At 37.1% G+C, this 20,284-nt stretch overlaps 3 protein-coding genes across 3 annotated transcripts; 1 reads left to right on the forward strand and 2 right to left on the reverse strand.

The window, feature by feature from the left end:
• Positions 1 to 28: 28 nt before the first annotated feature.
• LOC143445179 (uncharacterized) lies at positions 29 to 3,195 on the reverse strand. The gene is made up of 4 exons (XM_076944092.1): positions 2,722 to 3,195; positions 2,354 to 2,488; positions 1,902 to 2,029; positions 29 to 1,257 (listed from the first exon to the last, which is right to left on the reverse strand). Exons 1-4 carry the CDS (start codon positions 2,797 to 2,799, stop codon positions 750 to 752), a joined length of 849 nt encoding a protein of 282 aa, XP_076800207.1. The 5' UTR covers positions 2,800 to 3,195; the 3' UTR covers positions 29 to 749.
• Positions 3,196 to 5,340: 2,145 nt separating this feature from the next.
• Positions 5,341 to 10,297, forward strand: LOC143446611 (basigin-like). Its single transcript, XM_076946329.1, has 5 exons — positions 5,341 to 5,741; positions 5,858 to 6,036; positions 6,182 to 6,272; positions 6,537 to 6,650; positions 9,508 to 10,297. Exons 1-5 carry the CDS (start codon positions 5,406 to 5,408, stop codon positions 9,628 to 9,630), a joined length of 843 nt encoding a protein of 280 aa, XP_076802444.1. The 5' UTR covers positions 5,341 to 5,405; the 3' UTR covers positions 9,631 to 10,297.
• Positions 10,298 to 12,197: 1,900 nt separating this feature from the next.
• LOC143446541 (uncharacterized) lies at positions 12,198 to 15,738 on the reverse strand. Its single transcript, XM_076946207.1, has one exon. The coding sequence runs from the start codon at positions 15,342 to 15,344 to the stop codon at positions 12,711 to 12,713; it is 2,634 nt and encodes an 877-aa protein (XP_076802322.1). The 5' UTR covers positions 15,345 to 15,738; the 3' UTR covers positions 12,198 to 12,710.
• Positions 15,739 to 20,284: the final 4,546 nt, after the last annotated feature.

Consider the following 20,284-nt stretch of genomic DNA (forward strand, 5'->3'; position numbering starts at 1 on the left):
GTTTATCTCTCCATCTAATTCCAGTTACTTCTGCCATCAACACAAGCGATTTTTAATACGAAATGAAAATAAATAATTTGAAATCACACGATCACAATGCACGTGTTTTACACAAAAAAATCACTCCAAATAATTCTAAGCAGTCATAAGCAGAAAAGTGGTCCCCAATTGCTGGAAAACATACAGCAGTGATTGATTGTTAATCAAACAACATACTTGGTCAATAGTAAACTCAAAACCTGTATGCCATGCAGTGAATACGACAACAAGAGGTTCAGTATAATTTCTACAATAACCTTATGACAAAAGTGATGCAAGAATCACCACGATCTGCTACAACCAGACAAAAAGAAAGTTGCAATGAAAAAGCAGCACAAAAATACAGTGTTCGCAATAATTGGAAAAAAAACGAAAGACAGGCAATGAAAAACATTTTGACACACAAAGTAACAACAAAATTAAATCAAGAACAAAACGCTTCATAGTGAATCTAGAAACAGAATTTCATTCAATGCCACTTTTAAGTAGAAACGAGATTATTGAAAAAATAGCAGGGATTATTAACATAACCGTGTGCCATAGCTACTTCAACCTGCTTTGCCAATAAAGAAAACAAAAATTTGCATAGAATAAATAAAGAAGTAACCAAATGGAAAATGGACTCATTGAAAACTAACATAATTCTTGGCAGGGCAAGATACGTGCCATATTTTTCCACCATTAGAAAACTCTGAAAAGCAACAAAGACGTTATGATAATCCGATAGATTGCTGAGATGAAATTTGGCGCTTTTTGTTTTTCTTTGAATGGGAATGTTTTGTAGTCTTTTTGGATTTTTTAACAATGCCGCTTGCAGGGGCAACCCCCATCAAAGACTTGCTTCCGTTCCCATCATGCCCAGACAGAGTTGCATTGATGTGTTGTTGCCATAATGATATAGTTTGATTAATATTTTCATTTCGTTTGTTACTGCTGTCTGGGTTATGTCTAACATTTAAAATACGGATATTATCATTATGGTCCGCCCTGCGCGCATGAAGTTTAAGATCTGATTGACTACTTGAATGACTGGGACCAGATTTAGGAGAGTTTTTTGATTTTGATGTTCGAGCTAGTCCATTACTGCGATCAGCTTTACGTTTCTTTGATTTTCTTGTTGATGTTGATGATTCACAGGCCACAAACCAGTCTGCATCATTTACATCATCTAAGTCATCTTCTGTTCCAAGGGTATCATTCATAGAGGATGCAAATTTTCTGTAAAAATACACAGATGTCATAGCTCCAAGTTGTAAACTTATAAATATGACCAACAAAGCCAAAGTTTTCTTAAAAAAATAAACAAGTAATTATTCTTATATTAGTAAAGATGTTCTGAACTGTGCATACATTTCACCTTTTCACATGGTAGTTAAATTTTCTTGTATTTTTGTTTTAAAATATGTATATTTTAATCACTATAGTGATGGTTTTAAATGTAAATTAGTTGATGTCTTAGCTTCTTCATATACTTAACCTTAAAATATTGTGTATCGTGTAAGCCTATACATAAGCATTTCGTGGAGATTAATTTTACTTTTGGAATCTTGCTTAGGGTAAAAAAGTGAAAAAGGTTAAGAACCCCTGCAATTGAACATTCAGGTCACGGCTATAGCGCCTTTGTCAATCCAAGAACCTTTCTTACTCAAAAACGTCTCATATTTCATAATTCTTCTAGTGTTATTTTTAATATAGAAACAAACAAAATGGTTATTACATGCATACACAGGATCAAGGAGTTAAACTTCCAGGTAATACAAAAACCAGAGACAGTATAAAGAATCAACTTTGTTATTTTAATTGTCTGAGATATTTAAAAGGCCAATGTCACAGTGATAAAATACTCAACTAGTCGAACTTACCCACTATTAGCAATCCGTTGCGATGCAATTCTACTAGAATTTCTACCCATTCCCATACATTTTTCCAAATGTGGTGCAAATCTACTGGCAGCCATATTCCTGTTGCAGTTAGGGCACAAGCATTCCACCTACAAATACAGAATTATACTGCAACTGCAATGGCACACCTAAACTACTTGCACAAAATTTCTACAGAATATGTAAACCAGTGTCGGCGAGAAACATGCAAGTCTAAACCTAAAAACATATACATTTTAAATATTTACATATTCATTAGCATCTTCAAAATTTCTTAAAATGGCTACTTCCATGCCAATTGACTGTATGTAAGAAATATCACAGTTTACAAGTAATTGATGCATATGTGTATTATTTCATTTTTAAACAATAACCTAAACTACATAATATAATTTAATACCCAATTAAGAAAAGTAAGAGATCTTAAAACGTACATGTTTCTTGGAACCTCCGATTGCTTGTCCAAAAATGTCAAGTCCATTTTCAACAACAATTTTGTATTTGGTGTCATCTTCATCTGATCCATTTTCATCAAGAAAAAGTGTTCTTTTGGTAAGAGATCTGTGTACCTACAACAACAAATGAAAATATTATAATAAATTCCTCATAAAAATGGCAAGAAACGAGCCCTAGTTCTGAAACTATCATAATTATTATTTTTTTGTCCAGGAATAACATCATACCAACATAGGCTGAGTCATCGTAAACATTTTGCTGGGCTGCTCAAATGAAATTAAAAATCATTGCCTTTGAGAAATATTTTCACAATAATGCAAAAAAACGTAGGCTATATTGCTCTCACCTCATATGAAACACCAAGAATTGCTTCATTTAAAAATTCGTTCAAAAAATGGTCCGCATACATTTGTAGATCAGCCATAATGTATAGCCTGATTTAAAAGGCTATAGTTGGCAACATGCATAAGGGCAGGTTGCTGCTGATCTCAAAATCCTTCACAGCACAAATTTGATGGATGTAAAATTGAAATTTCGGTCTTTACAACAGCGCATTAAAAGTGGTTCATTTATTAATAACTTAGACTCGCTAAAATTGGCATAAAGCCAAGTTAAGACATAACAAAGCGCATTAAATTAAATCAACATTTTTGTTTTCAAAGTTTGCCACACCTCAGTCAGCCTGCCACGTTATTACTAACTGGTTTTAACACTAATCGACGAAAACAAACCTTTTTAATTTCCAAATAAGTTGTTTTTAACCCAATTATCCTACACACACGTTTTGTTTGGAAAATCGTAATCGCCAAAACTCACATTCAGTATTCCGCTTTATAATAAACAAACAAGAAAAATTCTCTTTCTTTTCAAAGTTGCTACAGCGAGTAAATTATGGAGGTCAATTTTTACGGTTCGCTGCACACTGTTTTTCATACACTGGATTGCAATTGCACCAGCTAATGCTAGTCTATACATTTCTGCCAAACAGCGCCTTACCATACCATATGTAGATAACGCGTTAGAAACGTTTGCATTTGTCTACACTTTATTACAGTGGGCGTTGATTTGATGTTGCGGTCGTCTTTGTTCGATGTATTGATAAAATTGTAATCGTGTTAATGGTTAGTCAGGCTGCAGAGTTTGGCTTAACGTTAGGAGAATGGGTATGCAAAAAGTTGATTCAAGTTATTTTGGTTTTTATTGGAGTTGGATTTAGATTAGAAAGTAAACATACGTTGATTTTAGGTTACTATGTTATAAAAATTAATTTAGGGTAATACGAAACCATGAAAAATGGCTTTGTACGTACGATTTTTGGGTCTAGATCCCGATTTTTTATGGTGAAATAGGCTATAGTTGCAGGCATAATCTTATACCGCAACTTTGCATTTGTGGTACCTACCAAAGCAAAACGCTACCTACATCGCTATAGTTTACAAAGGGACTACAAACGCAAAGTCTATGCAGCTTATTATTGTACATGCCCGACCATGGGCAATTTCTTTCAAGGTGCAAGTCAGTCACAACTCTATCCATATGATCAAGTGGCAGGCGACTCAAATCGCTATAACGCTTTGAACAAGACAGAAAGTAAGGACATTATCATAGCAGGGAAAAAGTTACAAGCACCACTTTGAAAAATGTTTACAATTATCAAATTGTTACAAATAAGCAAAGCTGGCTTCATCCATTTAACCATAACGATTGGTTGAAGTTCCATTAGAATCAATGCAAATTCATCCAGCCCACAGATAGCCAGAGCCTAAATCAATTGATAAATCTATAGGCTTAGCCTAGTTACAAACTGTGTTAATTAAGATTTGCACTGGAGAAAGACTGAATATGTGCACACATGACTAGTGTGTTTGCACATCCAAGATTTTGGTAAATCCTTTCATGAAATGCAGACCGGCCTGTTACCCAAATTTTGACGTCATTTGGTTGTGCACTTCTGCATTAGACTGTTCTGACCGCTTACCATACTGTCATGCAATTGTATCATACCAAGTTAAAGAATAAGAGTTATATGCCTATGTACTAGCCTATTATGCTTATTCAATCCAAGGCTTATTATGCTTATTCAATCCACCTGTATGGAAAGCTTGCATTTTAGCACGGCGATCTACGCCGAAAAAAAATTGGGATTTATGTTTTACCCAATATTAGAAGTCTAATTATTTTTTTGCTGTAACCAATTCTGATTTTAATAAGTGGAACCAATTTTAAGGCCATTGGCTTCGCCCTGCCTATCTGTGCCACCGACTGGAAAGTACAGTTGTTTTTGACGTGAAATCGTGCATGCAAAGATGCATATTTTGGTATGAAAGTGTGCACTGAAGCGTTAATTCTTTGTTTATATATAATAAATTGGTGTTCAAACAACCAGTTTTCCTTTGTTTATTATATCTCGGTTTGAAGATAAAAATATTTGATGTGCATGTTGATGAATCTCATGTGTACAGGTGCCACGCTTAGCACTATGGCCTCTGCCGCTGTCAAGAGAAAAAACTATTTAAAGAGAATTTCACTGCACTTGCAATCTTTACATGTGTGTGTTTTTGTGACATGATTTTATGGCAATATGCCAAAAAGCTGAAAGCTGATATTTACACCAGTGTTGTAACGATTTTTGCTCCTTCGCCACGCTGAAGATTACCAGCGTATCATACAAACCTTCTATACAGGGGCAGTAAGGATTAGAGTACGAGGCTAAGCCCTTACTGGAAAGTTTGTATGATCTGCCTGATTTCTTTGGCGCAGGAAGTTGGCGGCTGTGCCAATTTTCTGGCACATTTGCCATTTTGCTTTATATTCTATGTTAAAAGCAGTACGTTGACATGGTGAAAATTTTAGCATTACATTAGGTGCAGCGAGAGCAAAATTACTTTCCTGTAGGGGGCTAGGCCAATGGCGACTTTCAGTCAAATTATTTTACATGTTTTAAAAGGATATTTATCAAATTTTTACCAAATATATTATATAAAGGTTGCTAAGCATATAAAATTTGTTTATTCTGTTAAAGTTAACACCATGAATTGGGTGTTCATAGAAGTTGTACTTTTTACACTGGTGATAGTTCAGTGTTCAAGTCAAGTTACCGCTACCTCAGAGACAGTAGTTTTGAGTTCAACCACAAGTACAAATAACCCTGTACTGGTCTATTGTAACGGTTTGAATGAGCCAGGTTCAAATGACAACATTACTTGGGAATATACCAATGCAACTGGGACAAGTAGAATGCTTAGTGAGACCTCATCGTCATTTAATCTCACTAGCACATCCGATGTGGGAGAGTATACATGCAATCTAAATGGAAATCCTGTGCATAATATCACTGCTGCATACTTGGCTAAACCTACCTTGGAGGTATACGCATTAGGCCTTGTTTTTTAAGATATTTCGAAATAAGACAAAAAGTAAGATAAAAATATGCTTATATGTTAAACATGCTTTAAAACCTTTTATGTATATCTTTTTAAAAGCACACTCAACATTCTGTTACATTCAATGATGGTGATAAAAAACGCAAATTAACTTGCACTTGTGTGGGTTCATATCCTGCTGTTACATTTGAATGGAGCCGACGGAGCGAAGATAAAGGAGCACTCCCAGTAACATTGTCTTCAGGTGGCAACATAACCATTGAAACAAGTTCAGAAAGGTAACTTAGTCATTCAAGATTTTGTAACATTATATGTTATTAAAATGCATCTACATGTCAGTCATCAATACTTAAGTGCCATTGAAGTTTAATGAGAATTTTACGTTGTTTATCGTAATGAGAAATGTTTCTTTTTACATTGCAGATCTGTTCTTACCTTTAATAAGTTGAAATACAACATGCAAGCTTATTATGAATGTCAAGTTATGAATTCCGCTGGTAATCAAACAGTTGAAGTAAGCACTGAAGCTCTTATGAACATTTTGTCTAGTATGATAAATATATATATATATATGGATAGATGCTTCGAGTTTTGATTGTACTTAATTTGGACTTTTTTGTGACAGCATGATATGTCAATTACAACACAGCACCAAACATTTAGAAACAGTTTTTTCACATTTTACTGTTTTTCTTATGTTTGTTTCATGATTGTTTTTCTATTAAGCATATTGTAAAAACTTCAGTATTTATATTTTATGGAAAACTCATTCTTTTAGGTACACGTTCGTGTGAAGGACAGACTAGCTGCTTTGTGGCCATTTCTTGGAATAGTATCTGAAGTGGTTATCCTAATAATTATCATATTTACATATGAGAAGCGCAGCAAAAAGGTTTGCTTTGGCTATTTTTAATATCCACATATAAATGTAACGCATGACAAGGACTACCGGTAGAAATTTAAGCTTTGAAATATATGTGTAATCCAACTAAGTCAGTTCCAAACAAGTAAGGTGTTGGGTTGTAGAAACATCAACTGTTACTGAACTTAGAACCCAATACCAGACAGACTAAACGCTTTTTAATTCCTGACTAACTCTCGTAAGGTTAACACTAGAAGGACGGCAATTTTCGTATACCTAGAAGGACGGAGTGCGTCAATTGACGCATAAGGTCAAAACGGCGCAAATCTAACGTTTTTTGTTGAGAAAACTGTGCTGTTGCTCCGAAAAAACTACTTCTATCGCATGTCCGCTTTGTGCATTTTAATTAACAAAAGCAATCGCATTGAAAATACAAGCCTCAGTTTGAAACAACGCTTGAAACCAGTGAACACTTATAAGTCCATACTCAAAAATACTTTTCCTAAGCACACGATTTGCACTTTCTGGTAGCACATCGCCCACATACCGCTTTCTTACAGTCTTGGCACCTTTCGGTGGTACGATTTCTGCACTTTGAGGTAGTGCAGGTAACGCGTTGTTTGACAACTGGATTGGTAATCGTGGTACTGGGGCCGCAACCGCCTTCTGCTGGACGTTTGCGAGTAATTGCTTCCACACTTCCGGTAAGCTCTTCTGCTATCTTTTGTATATATTCTCTGCGGCTGATCTTGCTCTGGCAGACGCGTTTGTAGATAATCCAGCTGTTGATAAGAGCCATATCAACTACATTGTAAAATACATGCACCGGCCAGCGTCTGCTTGCTGCTTTGACCGAGTACAACCGTGCCATTTGATCAAAAACGTCGACTCCACTTTTGTCTCATTATAGTAGAGTATAGAGTCAGGCTTCTTTTTCGGATTTTCGTTGCTTGAAACGTGGACGTCCAGATGTAGGCTGCTCAAAATTGCCACGTTTTTTGCTGCTTTGCACTGGTATGATGTGAGTGTAATTGCTGTTTGGCCGTCGTGCCTAAACACTTCTGTTTCACGCAACTCCTTTTTCTTCTTGCACTCTTCCGGGACTTCTCTCCTGTTCTGGCGCATTGTCTCTACGAGGCTGCACTTCTTTTCCGCAAGTCGCAACGCCAGGTCAAGTGAGGTGAAAAAATTATCGCAAGTGACGTTGTAACCTCCTTGAAAAAGCGGCGCCATGAGTTTCAGTACAACGTCGGTGGGCACACTCACGTGGGGGCTCCTTGCGTCATCTTTTCCAACGTAAGGAAAACCGTTGAATAAATATTTGTTTTCAACGTCAACTGCAAGCCAGAAGTTTAGACCAAACTTGTCTGGTTTATTGGCCATATATTGGATGAACTTGCAGCGTGCCTTACACGGCAATAGTTGCTCATCCACAGTTATCTTCCACTGTGGAATAAATGCTTTTTGGCAGTTTGATATAAAACTGTTCCAAAGTTGTGAAGCGAGTGCAAATTTATCATGCAATAGATTCCTACGCCTTTCCGTCTTCAGATCGAAGCGAAGGAATCGTATGAGCTCCAGAAACCTGTCTCTTGTCATGGTTTGGGAAAACATCGGACATCCCCACGACCTCCCCCACAAACTCTTCACAGGGAAGTTGCGCCCTCCTATCACGCCACTATCTTGCCAGCTGTGACCTAATTCGATAAACCTGTAATTATCAGCAGAAAGAAAACGATGCTCTCTATTGCGAGAACTGGTTTTTGTACTGTGAAGTAACAATGCGTCAATTGACGCACCCCGTCCTTCTAGGTAGTGACCACGTTAATTATCTCTACCGGTAAAATAAAAACTTCATATTCATGGGTTAGTTACCTAACACTAATGTAGGAAAAGTTAGGAAATATCACGGTTGTGCGATGCACCACTTAAAAGTTATAGATGCACTTAGGTTGAAAATGCGTCAATTGACGCGCCCCGTCCTTCTAGTGTTAAGCCTGGAACAAAAAATCAGTCTCAGTCCCTTTTTCCTCACCCACTTTTTTAAAGAAGACAAAGAATGGTTGTATATATTTTTTTCGTTGCACAGGGACTGTGTAAATGCTTTTTGGTACTCCTTTCAGTGATTCTAATGTACATTTCGAAATCCGGATTTCACAATATAACAGTTAAAAAAATCTGATAAAAATGTGTGTGTCTATTAGAACTTGCACAAAGACAAGCTCAGCAATCAGAGCCAGTAAGTTTGCTGAGTTTACATTGCCCAAAGACTTTCCTCAGTTTGATGATAGAGATTCTTCTACCAAACTATGACATGGAAAATTTTAGAAAATCAGTTTAAGACCATACTTGGGCAGTACCGAATTACTCTACCGCGGTACTTTTCCAGTACCGAGTTACTTTTCCAGTACCGAGTTACTTTTTTCAAGAAATTTCAGTTGTTCCCAGTACTTGGTACTTTTCACATAATAATTTCAAAATTTTAACAAATTTGTTTTTCAAAAATAAATGTTAATTAAACCCTAATGCTAATTTTAGCATTTGTTGATCTTTTTGTCTAGAAACGTCAATTAAAATTGCAAGCGATTAACGTCACATATGTTTTGACCTGGAGTAACCTTTAACGGGGGCATAATAGCAGTAAACATTGCATTTGCAGCAGCATCTTTTACACAAAAAGTACCGGTACCCACAAAGTATCAAATTAATTTTTTTAAATAGTACCGTCGGTACATTTTTTGCCAATTACCAGTACTGTTACCGACGGTACTTTCAAAGTGCCGACTGCCCACCTATGTTTTAGACTTAATCTATTTCATTAATTTCACCTGCCAGATTATGATTTAAGGGTACTAAAAGTTTTTTCATAACTAACTTTTTCCCATAGGCTGCTGCCAAAGCATCAAGAGGAGCAGCTACAGATGATGCAGAAACACCTTTGAAGGCTAACGATGAAACTGGAACAGAACTACGAAATCGATCCTCTGCCAACAATAAGGACAATTGCTAGACCTAATAGCACCACGATTGTTTGTGTTAATGTTGTTTTATATGCTAAGGTTTGTCTCTAATTTTTTATGTAACATTTTTAAAAACAATGTTTTGTGAAAAATTTTCTTCAAATTGTTAGCCCTAACTCCTAAAAATGCAGTAATATATATCATATGTCATATTTAAATTATACTGCTTACTATAAAAATAATAAGACCTTAGTATATATAAGTGGCTACGAAAAGATCTTTGTTTTGCTGTGAATTCTCAGCATGCGTTGGACGAAATTTATTTCTTTTACTGCATCCCTTATGCAAATCTGTTTATATTTGAACTGGTTGTTACCCAGCTGACATTAGTTCGATTTACTGAAGTCCTGAAAATTCTTTGTAGTACAATAATTCAAAATGTTTGTGCATTGTAATGAAAGAAAAGCAACAACAGTCTTAATTTTGCATGCAACGTCAATTCTGTCCTTTCTGTGCGGAATTTATTGACCGAAGGAAGAATGACGCTTCCAAACTGACCTGCTTGTACTTTTGAATTTCTTTCTACCTACTCGCCACACCCTACTTTTGGTGAAATAATAACCGGCTATGTGAACTGAAAGTGATGTTTTCATGCTCTTTGTAACGTTCGTTTTGCTCTTTGTTCCTGTGATTAAATATTTGTTCATGCTTAAAACAGTACAGCTTTGGAAACCGTAAGGTAAATTAACATCGTGTGGTCGGATACAATGAAAACAACGATGTGTGGTTGCGCAAGCAGTGGCTCTGGAATAATTAATGCAATTTATAGTGTTGATCTTCCAGTAAACTGGCCTAGTGTGCCCCAGCCACAAATATTCTAGAATCTAGATCATCACAATTCGAAATGTGTTGCCACCACCGATTACGGATGTGACGCAACGCGAGTTTATCTGACAGCGGATGTTTTATTTTCACTTACCAATACGTAAACAAGGTTTGTTTACTTTCTAGTGTAAGCTTCAGATGCATTTCCTACTGCAAATAGTTTACTACCAAAACGTTCTAGTGACTGGATAGGTAAAAGGCTTTTATGATTTCAAAAGTGCCGGTTTCAGAAGTGTCATTTGAATGAATCTTTGAACTCTTTTCTTGCAAAGCAACTGTCTCACGACCCACAGGATATAAGGTGACGCGCCTGGCGAAATGTTAGAAGAAACAAACGCGCATGCTCAGCTGTCGCGAATTGGATTATTGATGTTTTAGCGCACGTATGAAGTCGACCGTTATATAAAGTAACCATTGAGAGAGGCAATAGTTACAATTAAAGCGTAAGTGGATGTGGGAAGTCATTACGTGCCGCACTGGCTTTTGTTTACCAAGTGTGCTCCAAGCTCACACGTCCACCATGCATGACACGCCTCATTCAATTGGTGTTGGCCTACAGACACATAATCACGCGAAACTTAATCACCGACACATAATCACTTGGACAGTTAATCACGCGACACTTAATCACACACTTAATCACGCGACAATTATTCCCCGACAGTACGCAAACTCCACAGCGCCTTTGTCTATAGCCTGCCGTTATTCGCCGACAGTACGCAAACTCTACCAGAAAAGTCGGTGCAACCGAAGGACCTGCCGCTGTCTTACCGTTGTAAATCGAGATTATTTTAATTTAACGGACATTACTATGACTAATAAGACAGTGCAGTTTAGCTTAACATCGAAAGGGAAACAATCGGTGCTGCACAAACAGTACGAGTTTGTCAAACACCGTGAGTACGCAAACGGAACGATTCAGTGGCGTTGCAAACTCTACCAGAAACGTCGGTGCCAGGTTCGTATAACAACCGAAGGAGACCAAATCATAACTGACGCTGATGCTGAACATAACCACGGCGGCAACAAAGAGTCGGCTTTGGCAAGACAGGCTATCAGTCAAATGAAGGTGAATATGGGTGAACTGTCAGCCAGTACAAGCAATGTCATCGGGTCTGTAAGCAGAGACTTGGAACCAGGTGTACTCATGGCGCTGCCAAAAAAGCAATCTTTGAAGCGGACCTTGCAGAGAAAACGTCGCAAACTGCAGACTGCACGGCCACTCTACAGTGCTCCAAAGCGGTACAAGGCACTGAAACTGCGCGTGCAAAACACAGTTGACCGTTATCTGTCAAGTGAAATTTTAGTTTATCTTCGTGCAGCTGCTCACATTTCCCATGTGTAGACTTGCAATTTTCGATACTGTAAATGTGTGATTAAATGTCGCGTGATTAACTGTCCAAGTGATTATGTGTCGCGTGATTAACTGTCCAAGTGATTAAGTATCGCGTGATTAACTGTCCAAGTGATTATGTGTCGGTTATTAAGTGTCGCGTGAGTAAATGTTGCGTGATTAAGTGTCACCAAACCCATTCAATTAAATCTGCTGGTCTCAACTACCATTGTCTTTCAACGTAGCTGTTAACACCCGCGTCCCATTAAGACTGAAAATTTTGATAACATCCCAGTCAATGTTCATTTCTGTGCACATGTATTGTATATGTGCGTCTTTGGTATTGCTCAAGTGACTTCAACTAGACCAGCCTGTCATTTTACTCAGTAACCCCTCGGCTCGTTAGGTGATGGCATATTATTTTGAGCTTGTAAACAAACTCTGTGAAAACTGTTACCAACATTAAGTTTCAAGTTTCCAAAAAAAATGCAGATTCATCAAAATCTAGATTGAGTAGAAAAAATGGGTTTCATTGAACATAGCAAAGTAATTATTGCTAAATCTTGTCGTCTACCGCCGCACTATCTATAATGTTTTAGCATCTTATGCCGTAAAAACAGTTTTTTACCAAACCTGCGCAAAAATATTTCCTTTGCTATTTCCGGAACTTTTGTGCATTATGAAATAACGTGTAATGAAAACAATGCATAAAAATACCTAATATAGAATTAATATTTCGTTTTGTGAAGAAAGCGATAAATTCGGGAAATATCATAGCGCAGAAAATACATATAAACGTAAACAAAAGCACAAACTATCACCAACTAACCTTGGGGGAATAAAAAAAAGTAATAATTGAATAAAATTGAAGTAAATAACACCAATACAAAACAACTCGTACAAGGCAAACAGTTATTTCCTGAGTGCAACCATTCGATCAACGTCAAACAAGTAAGTTAAAGATTTTCCCTGAATAACAGGCGCGTTGTTTAAAACAAACACGCTGGAATGGCAGGACAGCGGAATCTCACAGGCTTTTCGAATTGAATTTCTTGTTTGAACAGCCCAGCCAGCGTCCCACCGACCTCTGTTTTTTTCATTGTAAACTTGCAAAGGCGACGCAGCAATGACTTCATACCGTCCAGTCTGGAGTCGCCAGCAGAGAAAAAACTTGAACTGCTGCGACTTGTCGTTGGACGTGTCCAAGTTGTTGTTTTTAAAGCATTCCTGAACTCTTCCCTTTGCTTTGCGTGGTGAGATATTCAACAAGGCCGCAATTAAAATTACAACGGAACGTGTTGCAGGACAAGTGTCAATGATTTGGACGTCATAGTCAATGAGGTAACCGAACTTGTACGTGGTGTAACAGCGTGTCCTCAACACATCGAATATAACATGCTCAATATCCAGCACCAAGTGTTGGCTGTAAGCCAGGGTGTGACGGGATAGTTCCTGTCTCATAGGATGTAATGGCGTTCCATCTACTCCTTCAAACGTAACAGGGCCATAGAACAAATTGTTGGCAGCGCTTGGGACCTGATCGTCCAAACCAGAAAAGCCTGCAGAATTCCCGTATAAGGTCTCAAAGAATGACACTATACCATCGGTTCTTCTGAGGTTTTCAGATTTATGACTATACTGAGATCCAGTATCACCAACACAGTACATACTGCTCCCGCTTTCACTTGCTGACGATGGACTAGGGGTAGGAGCGTTTAAGTCCAAGTAACTTTCTGATCGTTCTTTTGCGTTGCGCATTGTAGATAAAATAAGCAGCTTTGAAAGGTTTCGAGAAGGAGAGCTCATGTGAGGCGATCGACAAGTATAAGTCGAAATACCAGATTGGTTTTCTTTCTTCTTAATGTTGTTGTTGGTTAACAATGAACTTTGTTCACGTATCTTGAAACCACAATAAGTGCATATATCATTGTAGGATTTGGCTTTCTTTGACACTGTATCAAAATTTTGATATTGTTTGCTGGATAGATTAAAAACTTTATTGCTTATTGGTACTTGCATAAACTCTATGCTTGACTTAGCATGTAATACATTTCTATGCCCAAGATTATCACGTTGATCTTTGGGCTTTTCACTTTGATCCCAGTTACAGAAAGCGCTGTGTTCACTGCAGTTACGACTTGAAATGATACCACAGCAGCAATTTTCACTGGTCTCACAAAAGTTAAAATCATAAGTTTGCTGAGGATTAAATGATTTTGCGTTGGAAGTAACTTCATGTGACAAGCACTTTCTTTGATTACGAATGTTTTCATCACTTCGAGAAAGCAAGGCTATACTTTTTGGTTCAGTTTCAAAATCAAAGTAGGGATCTACTTTGGAATCTTCTGCTTTGTCTAAAACAGATGTTTCTGGCTTTTTCATCTTTGCATCATCCTTTCTTCGTACTCCGTTTTTTGCACAAGTACAATAGTCCACTTTAGCCTCATTTACAAAACCAAACTGGGGTATATCTTGTTGAGAATCAGAAGTTGTTCCAGATAGAAAGCTTTCCTGATAGTGATAGGGTGTGGAAGAGGGGTCTTCAGTTTCAGGCTGACTTGGGAATAATTCTTGAGAATTTTCGCTTTTTATTTCTAAAACTAAATCCTTGGCAAAGGTACCCAAAATCCCCTTTTCATAACCACCTTCATACAATTCACTTGAAGGAATAGAACTAGTTGGATGCTGTGGGCTGTAAAGAACATTCCCGTTTTTATCAGTAGTTGAAGTGGTTGTTGCAGCAACTTGATCTTCAATAGGTTTATCCTCAAAGGCAGCCCACTTAACAGAACTAAGAGGTAAGGTTTCACTGCTTTCATGTTCAGAAAGCATACCTAAACTAATCACGCCAATTGAATGACCCATATTCAATATTATCAAATCATCTATCTGTAGCCCACTTGTATTTAGCATCGCAGACAGTGTAGATACAGAAGTATGTTTCATATGAGCAACAAAACTGTGCTTCAAGCAATCTGTAATACATGGACAAGATTCATCAGAAGTCCTGGTGCAGTGTTCGCAAGTTTCTCTGGCAGGAACTGCTGACACAGTGATGTAGCAATTATCTGATCCTTTCCTGTAGCCATAAACAATCACTTTCGATTTTACTTTTGGCCATTCAGCATATGACAACCTTAAACTGGCAGATATTTCTTCATTTGCAAATAGACGTACTGTGCGCAGCTTGATCATCTTTTTATGATGCTGAAAAAGCCACCAGTGTAGACGATACACAAATGACAAAACACCAGTGTTGTCAATAGCTTCAACACTTTCAGTGTAGGAAATTACAAAGGTTCCATCACTGTTAAAACCTAGAAACACATGAGCTTCTTCCATCAGCTGCTGTTGATCAACAATGTCCTTTAATGAATACACTAGTCGCGTAGGTATGCTTGAATACATTCGATGATGACTACTGCCACGTTTACTTGTTATATGCTTGGAAACGAAACCATATAATTCCCTTTTTCTTAAATGGTGTAACAGAGATCCAGACTGAGAAGCTTTCCGCATAATCGGCACCATAGCCTTCTTTACCATGCATACCCCAATTACGTGCTTAGCACTGAAAAAAAAACATTCATCAGTATATTAATATTCATACAAGTGTCAGTATCTATACATAAATCTATAATAGCAATTTTCTCTATCGGTCAGTCATGCAACAAAACTTTCATGGCAGAGTACAGGTATATATATATATTTTATATATATATGTAGACCCTGACGTTATAATATGTACCATAACAGTTTACTAAAAGAACCCATTATCACCTATCAACCTACAACAACAAGTGCGAAAAACCAGTCTGAAGCTGCCCTTTCTCCTCACCCAGCTTTTTGAGTGAAAATGGAAAAGCATGAGTGTGCATGTGGTGGCAGCAAAATAACCAGCTTAAGATTTTTACTACCACTCAAGATGAGTTAGGTCAACTGTGATGATTGTAATATGATAAAACATTCACTTTTTTGGACAATGTAGTCTTTTTTGTGTTAGCCATAGGCCCATAGCGATAAGCTAAAAATAGAACAATTATAAAGCTAATTATTATTTACCAAGCATACTGTAGCGAGCAAACATTACCTCACCTTGTTAACATAAAAACTTTAACACTTTGGATTGTGACCTAACAATGGCCAGTTTCTATAAAACTTTATTGCATTGACAATTGGGCTAGCTATAAAAACCTGTTGGTAAATAATCTTGCTAGATAGTGTCAGATGTTTAACTGCAGTTACCAGAACAGTAATGCATTGGAAAGTTCAGCAGAAGCTGCCTAATTTGAGATAAGGTAGAAAGAAATCATACAAGCTGATAACATATCTTATGTATAGCAGGATGTCACAATTATTTTTATGCATAGCAAAAACAAGTTGCCAATATATTTAAGAGAAATGCACGATTTAGATTATTTCACTTAAGGAATCGATGTTGGTACTCCAAAATTAAAATTTAACAGATATATACAAAGATTTATGGGCAATACAGTAGAACCATTGTGGTAAAAATACAAAATATTATAATAATGGAGAAAACAATGATTAATGACAATGATCTAGCATGTACATAAAAAATTTTGTATGAAATTTGCAGAAATTTAGCCGAATAAAATTTTACAACAGATAACGGTAGCGTTGGAAAAATTAATAGATATATATAGTACATTTTGAAGACGGAGTGCATATTAGCATAAATAACAATAAGCATGTTATGTAGAGCAGGGCTTTTCAAACTATGGGTCACAAGCCCACTTGCGGTCACAAAATGTAACTTTGGGGCCGTGAAACAAATTGGCTGAATACATCAAAAACAAACTTTTTGTAGCCTTCACACAAAAAGTAAAAGTAGGCCTATAGTTAAAATATTTCTACTGCATTTTTAGGGGCAACTCCATACTTTACGATGTCAGTTGTTTAATAGGATGTCTGTCTGAGCTATCGAATGATAATAATTACTGTACAGTGTATTGTTGTTTTTCGTGGATTATGCTCATTTCTATGATTTCACCATACACAAAAATACCACTTGAGGTTTGTGATGGGACATTTATGACGATGGGCTGTAATGCTAGTCATCATGGGGTCACAGAACGAAAAAGTTTGAGAAACCCTAATACATAGAATGTTTGTATATTCGAGACAATACAATGTCATCATACAACCAAATAGATATATTTGTTTAATAGGGTGTATAGGCTATGACAAGACATTGGTAAGCAGAGTTCCCTAGGGTATGTGGCAGCCATCTAGTATATAGATATATTACATCAATAGAGACCAGACCATTACACTCATATCCCTCATAGATTAATCAGTAATAGAATTTTGTGTATTGGCCAATACAGGCCATGCAGTTTGTGTAAGAAGTGTGTACGTACAGTACGTTGGTATGCTTGGATTTACAACTTCAACTAGCAATTCACTTGCACAATGAACACAACAAGGTAACTCCAGTGCTCTTCACAAACATGTGTAATATATATGCCTGGTTTACAACCAGACTGGAAAGTACAACAGTTTGTGACAAGAAATTGTGCATGCAAAGACAGAAGTTTTGGCATGACGGCAGAAACTGAATCCTCAATTCTCTGTTTTTATTATAAATCGGTATTAAACAAGTTACTTGTCCTTGTTTGTTTATTGTATATAAATCATAAATCGTTCCCACGACAATTCTAAGAATTAGAATTAGGTTTTCAATTGTCTCACTGTTCGCAGGGAAAGGGTTAAAATTGTTGTACAACCTGTTAGCTGTTACAAGCAAGGTTTGAAAACTTTTGGGTGAAAATTTATCAAATGGTGCAAATGCGAATAGATTCGGGATTTGTTAGTGTTGATCTACATCAGCGTGGTCCAACTACAGGCCCGCGGATAAAATTTTTGCGGCCCGCGAGCTTTCACAGTATTGATTTAATTTATTTCAATTAGAACAAGTATAGCATTTGGGTAAAAAGTGTCAAAAATTTAATTCAAAGTTGTAGACAGCAGGGCCTATGCCCTATACTGTTTCAACCTATCAAGTCTCGTCAGTACAACTGGGTTTCTTAAAGGCTGATATGTACCTAGTGTTCCGGACGTTTTTGTTTCCTTTAAATATTCCACAGTTTTCATGTTATGTATCTTTTAAATTGGAACCCTAATACTGGCTATTGCGCAACAGTCAGAAATTTGGCATAATCCAACAATTGCGACAGTATTATTGCATCGCATCATCCATTTGTCTGTTACGTCATAATAGTGGGCATTATAGATGTGAATGAACAAAGTGGCCCGCAAGTTGTCACGTTTTTGTAAAGTGGCCCGTAAGTCAAAAGTAGTTGGACCACGCTGATCTACATGATATTTGGGTTCGTGTCTCACGTTATAAGGCAATTCCTTAGTAACTTGCAAACTGAAACGAACATCGGGTATGGTGCAAAAGTGCACTATCACCGGATGCATTTCTACACTAGATCCCAGCTACCAATTGTGACGTAAAAAAACGCATTTTTCGAACATCTATTTTTACACTACCTTTTGGCCAATAAATTGAACACTTTTTAACGGGAAAATGACGTGACGACCTGTAATGAAATGATTGTATGTCGTACCTTATCCTGTAAGGGCGACCAAATCACTACAATGTTTGTCTGTTGAATTGTTTAATGTCCTCGATGTAAATGAGCCTCAAGGTCGTTGTTCTGCTTTTCTTGATCTTAGAATTAATTGTACACCTCGCCAACTGTATATTCTGTTTATATTGAAGCTTCTTTGAACGAATAAATCAAGATAAAACATTGTGACAGCAACAGCATAAAGACATGTTGCGGCGTAGAACGTAATAGCAAAAAGAGACTGATAAGAGATAACTCGTACTGCACGCACAATAACCAGGGAAGCAATCGATTACGTCACGCAGTGTTATGCTTCGCTGATTTGATAGATGAGAATTCTATGTCGTATACAATCTTATATTACATAAATTCATAATATTATCACAGACCCTTCAGCCTTCATTCGAGCCTGCCAAAAATATATGTACCCTAACTTACCAAAAAAAACCTAAAAACGGAATCCCTTCACGGAAACAAGAAAAAAGAAGGGGAATCCCAATAAGAACAAAACAAACGAACCAATTTATAGTTTTCACCCTTCATTTAAACTTTAATATCTCTATAACGAGTCGATGAAACAACTCCAAGTCTGATAAACATACGTAGGAGAGTTTGTCCCGGCCCTCCATTAAAACCTAATTTTAATTGCGCCTTCAAGTGGCGAGTTATTACGTAACAAAGTTAGGGTAAGTTTAGCTACCCGTAGCTACCAACTAGTTGGCGCTGTGTTAGATCTTCCCAAAAACGAAACACGTGACGGACAGAGAAATTCCACTCAATTCCCACCTGATTCGTTGATAAAGAATGAGGTATAATTCCAACAATACCAAAACGAGAACAACTCGATTGTGCACTAGGTGTAAAAGTTGAGTTGATTTAAGTTGGGTCAAAGGTCGTTTATGCGAGCTCAGACCACCCCTCGTATTTGACAACTTATCTTCTTTTCTCGTCAATACATCACCTTCTTGTTAGGGACAATTACGTCACAATTACCTGCCCCCGCCCTTTGTTGAAATTCAATTTTAATTGCGCGACCCAATGGCAAATCAAAGTCCAGTAGCCTACTCTATCCTGCGTTGTAAATATTGTTTTTCAGAATATAAGCAGAAATACCTTGGAGTGAAAAAAGTGTTTCATTCACACTCTGGCAAAGAAAACCCAACTGTAAAAAATGGATTTTCAAGATCAAAATTCAAAGCTCCAAAATCCAACAGGGCATCAGATATGTTCATCTCTTCCTGGTACTTACATCACTGTCGATGTAAGCCTATGCAACCTCAAACAAACCGATTAAACCATCAAACTGGACATGAGTGACGTAGTTGATCATCTTCTACTCTCTCTCACAACCGACCTGTGCAAACTTTTTACCATGTTGTGATAAATATATCACTTAATATAATATAAAATTGTGTACGACATAGAATTCTCGTCTATCGAATCAGCGAAGCATAACACTGCGTGACGTAATCGATGCTTCCCTCTTACTGTGCGTGCATTTTGATTCATTCAGTCTCTTTTGGTTTCTACGTTCAACGCCGCAACATGTCTTTGTGCTGTTGCTGTCACAATGTTCTATCTTGATTTGTTCGTTCAATGAAACTCCAATATAACCAGATTATACAGTTGTCGAGGTGTACAATTGATTCTAAGATTAAGAGAAGCGAAACAACGACCTGAGACTCATTTCACTTCGAGGACATTAAGCAATTCTACAGACAAACATTGTAATTGAAGTGGTCGTTCTTACAGGCAAAGGAACGATAAACCTCCATTTCATTACAATGTACTCTACACAGACCACATGAACAGGACTCCGGTCCCTTGAATGGAGTTCATTTTCCCGAACTATCAGCTTAACTTTTTTTTTACAATAATGAGTTTTAA

This window comes from Clavelina lepadiformis, chromosome 2 (assembly GCF_947623445.1).
Source record: "Clavelina lepadiformis chromosome 2, kaClaLepa1.1, whole genome shotgun sequence".
In the NCBI taxonomy this organism is placed as follows: Eukaryota; Metazoa; Chordata; class Ascidiacea; order Aplousobranchia; family Clavelinidae; genus Clavelina; species Clavelina lepadiformis.